Source organism: Equus quagga, chromosome 3 (genome assembly GCF_021613505.1).
Source record: "Equus quagga isolate Etosha38 chromosome 3, UCLA_HA_Equagga_1.0, whole genome shotgun sequence".
NCBI lineage: Eukaryota > Metazoa > Chordata > Mammalia > Perissodactyla > Equidae > Equus > Equus quagga.
In genome coordinates, this window is record NC_060269.1 from 119,670,738 (window position 1) to 119,680,925 (window position 10,188).

The 10,188-nt window shown below is 37.5% G+C and overlaps 1 protein-coding gene across 2 annotated transcripts in view; it reads left to right on the forward strand.

Annotated features, from left to right (window-relative positions):
* Positions 1-987: 987 nt before the first annotated feature.
* LOC124236911 (protein YIPF7-like) overlaps positions 988-10,188 on the forward strand; it is a 24,214-nt gene continuing 15,013 nt past the window's right edge. Inside the window, exons 1-3 of one of the 2 annotated variants that reach the window (XM_046655888.1) lie at positions 1,029-1,071; positions 1,799-1,844; positions 2,558-2,674. In XM_046655888.1, the coding sequence (XP_046511844.1) occupies positions 2,559-2,674 (116 nt within the window). In that variant the 5' untranslated portion in view covers positions 1,029-1,071; positions 1,799-1,844; position 2,558. Of the gene's footprint in view, positions 1,072-1,798; positions 1,845-2,557; positions 2,675-10,188 lie in introns of both variants that reach the window. The other variant, XM_046655887.1, reaches the window with a different exon arrangement.

Below are 10,188 nucleotides of genomic sequence, written 5' to 3' on the forward strand. Positions count from 1 at the left end.
AGTATAGCTCTGATTAAAGAAATTCAAATTCCAAATGTTTTTTAAACAATGTAGAAAAAATTGCTTCACCATTCTGCCTTTGGCTCTAGTTGAAAATTTCTAAATGCCAAATAATCTACCCTTGAACAGCAGATTTCAGTTACTGAGATCTGGATACGTGGGAAGTCTCAAGGCCTAGAAAGGAGAATCGACATGAAGCAGATCACAGGGACCTTGACCTCCAGCCATGAAGTTTATATTAGGGACAAACCCACCAGATCCAGATAGGAATCGGGAGTATTAGCGAGGTTACCTGGATCCTGGCTTGGACTAGGGAGAAGGCTCCTGGAATTGACCCACGGATGTAGAGCCAAATCAAGTAGTTTGAGGTAGGAATGTGTCTGATGCCATCCAAGTGTCAGGATTGGCTCGAAAATGGGACTGAACTTGCCCTGCTTGTGAGAAGCACTGGATCACATTAGTATGTCCATCTTGAGCTCTGCTGGAGAAGTAAGAAGCAGGGAAAGTAATCAGAGGCAGATCATAGGTAGGCTTCCTAAATGTTTTTTATATAAACTAAACAGTTCAGATTTGGACAAAATTGACAACACCTAATTTTCAGATTATTGTTAAAATCGTTATGTTAAGATCGTGCACCATATATTGATTTTTACTGCATATTATTAGGAAATCTTGTCTAGGTTCAATATATTTTTATAGACTATGAAGCAGAAGGGGTATTAAGGCCTCTTACTTTTCGTTGCTTGTCTCAAATACGTGTTCTTAAATCAGAGTTTAATGGGAATGGGTATAAGGAAACAATGTACCATTCCATTTTATCAAATTGTATGTCTGTGCACTGTTCACAGTGTTTGTAAACTTTAACAAGTGTTATAATAAGATACTGTATTTGGCTTTGATAGGCTGGTTTTTTTTTTTTTTGGCTGTAGCATCTGTTCAGAGTGTCACAGTACAGATTTAGAAAGTTATTTATATAGCCAGCAGGTCATTTTTTCACCAGCTGATTTGTTACAAACTTCTCAAGTAAAGCTTCATTTGTTGGAGGATCTTTCGACACAAAATAATATAGAGGTATGTTTCTGATCCTTCTAAAAAACTTTAATTTAAACAAAATACAAAGCTGACTTATGTTAGGACAGTAATACCAATAGTTATATTATATAAAGCTTTGCATGTAGTGAAAAATTAGTGCATTCTCAAGTGAAATTACTCTCTATGCTTTATAATAACATTTTCATAGGCTGAGAAAGTTATGCTATTAAATTTTAAATTCTTTAAATTATAAATTGTTAAAAGATTTAGCACTCTCCTAGTCCTGATTTTAGTTTGCATAATTCACAGCTACTTTTGTACACATTACTAATGAAAAATCTTGATTTATTAAATCAGATGTATGAATTGCTGTATCTAATTTTAGAAAAGCTTTCTGCATTTTTACTGAACTGAAAAAATTGATATATTTAACAATTGTTACTTGAATATTTTTGATTAATGAGGTTCTTAGAGCTAAGGCTGTTTATGCAATTTCATTTGAAATTTATTATAAGTAGTATTCCATAGATTACTATAGTTATATAGATTACTTCTAGTGTTTTTAAATTTACTTTTTGAAGTTAAAAGTTTTTCAAAGCAAAATAAAGATTAAAATGTTGAGTTGAATAATCATATCTGTCCAATTGAAAAAATTCTCTACTCCATTCTCTAATTTTCATCCGAAGAACCACTATTACCTGGCTATTACCTTTTTCCCCACCTTTTCCTCCTCTCAGATCTTTCTTCTTCCCTCTGGTATTCCTAGCCCTTAGGTCTGAATCAACTTCGTGCCATCGTCTTCCTTCTCAGAAGTGAGTAGAAATGGTGTGAAGAGTGTACAGAAAGAAAGACTGTTTGCTTAGCAGAATTGAGCCTTTATCCCCCTGACTCAGCCAGAAGCCCAGGTGCGGCAGGCAGGGCAGGAGAAAGGAAAATGTTCCAAACACTTTTAGGAATTGGAAAGTAAAACTAGGAAATTGGTTTGTAGACTTTTGTCTTTGTGTTAGGGAGCAGGGAGGCTGGTAGCACATTTTAAAGCTCTAGGAAAAATCAAGCTCAGATAGTATTTTTATTATCAGCCATTTGCTTTCTGATTTTGCAATGAGTATATACATATATATATACACACATATATATAAATGTGCTTAAAGTAAGGAACTAACATTATTTATGGCAAAACCTTCTAGATGTGTGCCAAATTTTAAACTTTTTCTCTAAAAGTGCTGAGAATAAGGTATTTGGGGAAAAATCTTAGTTCTTTCCAATCAGTCAATTTAGTCAAAGTCACAGTCCTAGTGAGTGAAAACTTCAGCAAAGTTAATTGAATATACACATTTTGTAAATGACTTTCTAGCATATATTTCCACACCCTTCCTTCAATTCTTAATATACTCCATCCAAAGAATACCTCGCTCTCTGATGGAAATCCAACCATAATCACATCTTCAGTTAATCATTGCAACTATCTCAAAAGAAGTTTTATTGACTCATAAGCATCTCAGTAAAAAAAACTCTTATTTTTCAGGATGTCAGACTTCGGAGAATTTGACTCTGATTTTTACCAATCTAATTATCCCATTGATAATCAGGAGCAGAGTCTTAATGATTCTAATGCCTATGGAAATCTTTACGGATCTGGAAAGTAAGTACTTTACACTGAGAAAATATGCTTTCCTTTTAACAAGTCATTATATTACGGCAAAGGGTTCCAGGTAGGGAGGTTTCCTTGGGGGAAGCAAAAGCTGTCCCAAGCGTATCTCATAAAGCGACCAAGAAGAAATGTCAGGAAAGGGCAGAGAAACGAATGCAGTTCTCCGCGCATACCCTTGATCACCTCAGGCCCATTTATAGGTGAGTGGCTTGTCTCCTCTTTTCAAAATATCACTTAACAGGGAGCCTGAATACAGGCACTGGACCAACAGAAGGCATTTTCCTTTTACCTGATATTTTCCAGGACACTGCTTGAGAAACAGATTTTATTTAATTTAAGAAAGCTTTATTGAGTGACTGCTTGTGTGTCAGGAATTAAGAAGGGTGCTACAAACCCAAAGAAGAAATCCATAATATTTTCCCTCACAGAACTTAGGAATTTATGTTAGACAGGTAGGCAATTAAATATGTGCTTATAATACAGGGTGAAAATTCCCAAATGGAATCAAGATAAACATATTTCAGAATGTGCATCTTTTGAGTTCACAATTCAAGTTGAGTTCACAATAAATCTAAATTGGTTAACAGTTTAATATTTACTCTTGACTAGTGCCCCAAACAGGGCACTTAGAATGAGAAGCACGTAGCTCAAGTCTGGCTCTAGCTTTTCTTCTTTGTGACTTTGGAAGAGACTTAACTTCCTTGACTGTCTGAAACTGAGTAATAAGGACGTTAATGATCCCCACTTCATGGAATTGTCATGAGGAACAATTGTGATAATGTGTAGGAAAGTGTATATTAAAGTGAAACCACTATAAAAATGTTATTTATTGACATAATTATAGTTTGCAAAAGCAATTGCCACTTTGTTGCCTAAAGTAACGTAAACTTATTGTATTCGGTTATATAGTTGCTTTTTTGGATGTTCTCTTGTGAGCCTAGAACTCTGAAAAATGTTAGACCATTTCAAAATCACTAAGATCTATGGAGCTCTAACTATGTTTTAGGAACTGTTCTGAGCTTTATATAAATTAACTCACTGGATGCTCAAACAACCCAGAGATAAGTGCTACTATTATCCCCATTGTACATACGAGAAAGCAGAGACAGAGAAGTTAAGGAACTTTTCCAAGGTTACACAGCTTGTAGGAAATGAGTTTATGATTTTAGCCTAACCTTGTTTGATTAGGTCCATAACAAGGCTGGGCATATAATTTATTGTAAAATCAAGATGTTTTTGAGAGTAAAATGAGTGCTAGGAGTAATAAACTTGATACAATAGGAATAAACTGGACCATTTTAGGCAAACTGAGATGTGTGGTCACTGTGCCATTCTAAAATGTTTAGGCCAAACAACCACATAACAAATGTTTCCAACTTATTGTTTATTTACCTATTTATTTATTTATGTATTGTGAGGAAGATTGGCCCTGAGCTAACATCTGTGCCAATTTTCCTCTATTTTATGTGGGACGCTGCCACAGCGTGGCTTGACAAGCGGTGCTAGGTCCACACCTGGGATCCGAACCTGTGAACCCCGGGCCACTGAAAGGGAGCGTGTGAACTTAGCCACTATGCCACCAGGCTGCCCCAATCAAATTTGTTAATTCTTGAAGTTTATTTTTCTAAATAGAGATTAGTACCTCAAACATTCCAGATGGAGGGGGAAAAGACAGAATCAATACAACAGGTAGTGGGAGTCTTCTGTTCAAACTACGCCCAGGACAATTGGACATTGTTTTCATGGGTGGCTCATTCCTACAGACACAGGCAGATAGGTGCTGCTTTCACAGGCTGCTTCCTGGCTACTCCTGCTGAACCTCTGCTCTAAGACAATAGGAAAAGGTATTGGCATGTAATGTTTTTAAAACTGTAAAAGTTAAATATCTGGAATTTTATCTCATTCATGCCACTGTCCTATGTCGTCCAGCATCAGTCAGGCTGACGTAAGAATTTCTTAAAGTGGAAAACGATCTATACCTCTATCTATCTATCTGAAGGTTATCACTAGGTAAATTAAAATGTTTTTAAAAATATTTACAAGAAAAATGGGGGAAAAGGATAAGACTGTATAGAATTGGCTCAATCATTGCCGAATCCAACAACAGAAAAATAACTTGATTTTATTTCATTTATGATTTATACTTTGGAAAGTCAAGGAAAAAACAGAGGTGGTTGAGGCAGAGGGAGTAGTTTGAGCATTAAAGTATTACAGGATGGTAACTCAAAATATGTAATCCAGGACCAGCCCCGGTGGCCTAGTGGTTAAGTTCAGCACACTCCACTTTGGCAGCCCAGGTTCCATTCCTAGGGGTAGACCTACACCATTCTGATGGCGGCCATGCTGTGCTGGCAGGCCCCACAGACTAAAAAATAGGCGAAGATTGGCATGGACGTTAGCTCAGAGCCAATCTTCCTCAGCAAAAAATAATAATAATAATAATTATATATATATATGTAATCCACAATGAGAGCTATCTAAAAGGTTTTTAGCTCTCTTCTCCTGTTATATTGAAAGGAACCTGTTGCCTTGAACTTCTGTTTCTTTTCTCCCTAATCTTCTCCAGAAAGGATAAGCACCTGGGTGGCATCTGCAATCTAGATTTTCAGACTAAGCTAGACTAGAAAGTCTAATAAGAGAAAGACAAAGCTTTCTCCTTACGCAGGGACTCGTGAACCACAGCCTTCTCCCCCATCCCACCTGCCCAATTTTCTTTCTCCATTTGATTCCACATATCAATGTTGCCTAGACGTCAAGAAGCCAAAGAGATGGAAATTAACATAACCAAAGGAGGAAAACTCATGATTATATTGTATCAGGTTGATGGCCTAGCCTGCTTCAGATGCTTAGCATTTAAATCCAAGTCCTAATTTGGATGCAGTAACATTTAAATTACAACCCACACTGCAAGTCTCAGGCATTAGAAAAGGGCATATTAGCTGTGGTAGTTTTATGAGGTACATAAAACATGGAGTCAGGTCAGTGATTTACTAGTGTACATCAAGTGAACTCCAGAGATTTGATCTTTTATTCATACAGTGAACAGGTCAATGAAAATATACATCAAATCAGAATAAGATGCTAATCATCCTGGCAAAAGACAGGAATCCAAAGAATAGTTATAATCAATTAGTTTCTGTCTTTGTCTCTCTTCCCCCTCCTCCACCCCAATATATAGGAGCTTGTTTTCAAAAACTTGTTCGGCTCAATGGCGTAGTGATCTGAAAGCCGGTTGACTGTACTTAGAACGTCAATAAAGATATTTATATTTTTAAAACAAGCTTTCTTATTTTAGAGTGAACTAAGAGTTTTCTCATTTTAAAAATCTTGACTATCCAGTCGTTCAGATAGACATTATTTGCACTCATGTGTAGCCAGTTATCTAGGCTATATTTTCCCACTATATTTTTTCTGATTTTTGAAATAGGAAATCTATTCAAATTATTTAGAGAAAGTAATAGACACTTCTTCAGAAAGAGGACAACTGGAAAACTCCCTTGACGGTGGGGAGTACCTTGTAGTAGGACTTAGACCAATACTGAATCATCATCCTTTTGGAATCCCCAGACTTGACATTCCCCTAGTGTTTTAAACATAGCTAATGGCACTTTCAATGGCACATAGTCACTGGGCACTCACTGGCCAGCCAGGATCTGGGAATGTTACATAAGCCAACTCCCCCAGCTACTGTTCCCTAAACCACGTGCTGTCGAACTGATGCTGTGCAATTTGTTCTTACCAAGGACACTGAGGATGCCTGGCTTTACTGGCTCAACTGGAGACCTACATAGATAAAATCTTTCTGGGAGTCCAGACTAAATTTTTTAACCAACAGAGTATTTGTGTTGTACATCTGTCGTATTGTCATATCCTGCTTCAGGTAGCCGTGTTGCGAATTCTGAACCCTTTGTAGTCTCAGGCTCCTGGATGGCTGCAATGTCACTTGATGGTGTGAAATACAAATGTACTTGAATATGGGTCCAAATATGGAGATAGATTTACAATGAATTGTACTTCTTTGAGGGTACATTTCTTAACATCTGAAATACAGTCTGCCTCTCCCTATGACGCTGGGAGTGAGCTCACCACCTGCATTCCCCCAGGGTCAGACTGACAAAGGAAAGCAGAATAGTTGGCCATCATGATGGAAATCCAAACCAATAGTTTTGGAAAAACAAAGCCTCTAATAAACCATGTAGCTAGTGATTATGTGATAGGGCACAGAAAACTGACTTTGTGCTACACACGTATCTGCAATCACAAAAATTATGACTAAGTCTTCTAACAATGATCTTCTATATGTGCATTAGAAGGTGAATGTTAAGTCCTGTTGGCTCAGAAACAGGTCAAAAATTTTCCCCAGCTGGAGACTATGCCTTATCTTAACATCTTTACTTACAATATCATGTGTGAAGGCAAGCCTCTGGAGGCTCGTCGGAACTTTATAATCCCAGGTGTGGGTGATGAAAAGGGGAGAAATGGTGAATTGGTGAGCACACAGAGGGTTTTATAAGGTTGAGGTGTGTGGCCATCGCTTTATGGCTCAGGGACAGAAACTCTGGCATGGATGTGGTGGAGCTTCTCTTGGTAGGAAAACACAAGACTGGTGGGATGTGATTGAAGTCAGTTTGGGGGTTCCAGGGAAACCAAAACAGGGAAAGCTAAAGATGATCAGCACAGAAGGGATACAAACCTTGGCCTCCTATTACTATTGTTTTCTCTGAGGAAGTGACTCAGAGGCAATTATTACAAATACAGAAGATGCTGTTCTAGGGTGTGTGGAAGGTGTCTGGAATGCTTTAGTGCAAGTCTCAGGAAGAAAAGAGTATACAAATATTTAGCTAATGCTTATTGATCACTTTCTGTGTGCCCAAGACTATTCTAAGTGCTGTAATTATTTTAGCTGATTTAATTCACAACAACCTTATGAGTTCTATTATTATCCTCATTTTACAGATGAGGAAACTGAGGCGCAGAATGGGATATAAGTTGCCTCAGACTATGACACTTGGATTTGAACCCAGGCAGTCTGACTCCAGGGGCTGTGCTTGTAACCACTCTACTTGGTTCAGGATAAAGCTTACCGTTGGACAATCATTAAAAGCAGAAATGAAACACCACGAGGTCAGGAAGCAAAAGAAGGGAAATATGACCAAGAACATTGCCAGAGCCTTTTGCTGTCACCTCACAGTTGTTTGAAGTGATTTTTACAGGAAGAGGAGTTGCCTGCTAACAAAGCTAATGTTTAAATCCTACCAGCCAGAGTCCTGTGTTTCTTTGGGTCTAATTCAGTTGACATTTATTTCATCTGGAATAACGTGCTGAGTTAGAAATCTTCAAAGTTTCAGTATTTGCCTTCTCATAGAGCTAATTAAGATACAGCGTAATCAAGGAGGAGAGGAATATTTTGTTGGTATACTCTGCAAAACTCCCATTGCTGTGTGGGGCTTAGATATGATATAACTTACCTCCGTAAGTATGGAGAATACTAATCTGACTTATGCAATTGCCTTAATAGATTAGTAATTCATGGCTATAGGCTTAACAAAGCAAGTAGTAAAGTGTCCAGTCCCATTCCCCCTGAATTGTTTTAATGAAAAGATACTGTAGGCTTGAAAGATGTCACTAAAAATACGAGAACTCCATTGGCATAGCCATTCAGATTTGGCGTCATCTAGTAAAAAAGGATAACACCAGAAGACATGAGATTAAGTGTAGATTTAAGATACATAGTTAAAATTATAGTTATTTATACCAATTTTCAGAAAAGCCCTAAAACATGAGAATTGGGTTATTTACAGAGTTTGCTGGGTGGGACTGTGGAGTACTCGTGATCATTTTGGTATTGCTTAGGCTTTGTTCATTGAGATGCAGTGTTAAATGTTACAGTCAACATGTACAAAGTCAAAGTTATAAGATAAAAAGAGAGAGTTTTAATTTAGACAGTGATAGAAGGTGACCATGGTAATTTTTATAGATAAATGATTTTGAGGTTTCCTTTATAGGACAAATTTTGAAATTTTCCTTTCTTAAATAAGTAGTGGGGGAATTTTAATATTAAGCCTTGATTGTAACAAGAAGAACAAAGGCCAAGCTCCTGATGAAATTTTGCTGAAAGAAGGAGCAGAGAGGGATGGAGGAAAGAGAAAGGGGTAGGATTTGGTTGGTAATGGCAATTTTTTTTTCAGTAAAAATTTGTTTTTCTCTTTGGGGGGTTGGGTCAAAATAACTATCCATGTTAAATTCCCTCATTCGCAGAGATTGCTTTGCAGGGAGTAATTGTAAGAATTACGTTTCCTCAAGCCTGGTTAGTAGCTCCAGGGCATAGAGTGGGGAGGCCAGGACAGTATGTCAATGAAATAGTCATGTTTAGACACTGGCCTGTTGAGTCATCTCTATTGACCCATTCTATTCTTCTAGAAATGCTTACATTAAAAAAGATACATATCTAGGGAGACTTTTATCAACCAATAAGCCATTCAGATTCTTCTTAATTTTTTAAAGATCGGCACCTGAGCTAATCTGTCGCCAACTTTTTTTTTCTTCTTCTTCTCCCCAAAGCCCCCCAGTACGTTCTTGTAGATTCTAGTTGTGAGTGCCTCTGGTTGTGCTATGTGGGACGCCGCCTCAGCATGGCTTGATGAGCGGTACCATGTCCACGCTCAGGATCTGAATGGGCAAAACCCTGGGCCCCTGAACCAGAGCACACAAACTTAACCGCTTGGCCATGGGGCCAGCCCCTCAGATTCTTATTTATAAGCCATTCTTATTCTTACTTATTTATAATTCATTTCTACCCATACTTTTGGTAGTGAGCCTACTTTGCTGAGGAAAAAAAAAAAAAAAAGATTAGGAAGATGCCATGTGGCTAAATGAACAATAACGGTAATCAGCCTATGCCGTGGGGGATTCAAGAAGTGTTACACCAGGTCCCTGCCCTGAAGGAGCTTGTGGCTGAGTTAGCGAATGATTAAATGTACATATCTCTTTCCATCTCTGCAGCTTTATTTTCTGGAAGAGGTTATTTTCTCTGTCAGGGTTACTCATACAAGAGAGGTTGAATATGTTATTCTTAGATCTCATATTAAGATTAATGTCGGAAAGAAAGTATGAAGATCCATTTTGTAAATATTTTAATACGGAGATCTCATGGAGCTACAAAGTTCAGCATCCTGGACTGTATTTTTAGCTTAGCCTAAGGGGCTTGGATGAAAGAAACTTATACATGTTGATAAGAACAACTCTTTATGTTTCTTCCCCTTCTTCTGGTAAAAACAATGTGAAATGACCAAATAACATTACGTACTCTTCCTTTTTCCCTCCTTCCTTTCTCTAGCTATAGCAAGAAATTGTTTACTAAGATTGTTGTTTTCCAACTTTCTCATACAAATGGTGAAGTAAAAAACAAATAGGAGTGTGATCAAGGAAGAATTGAAACATGTTTTGACAAAACTAAATTACATATTTCAAAAGAGAGACACTAAAGCCAGCCATAGAATACTTTC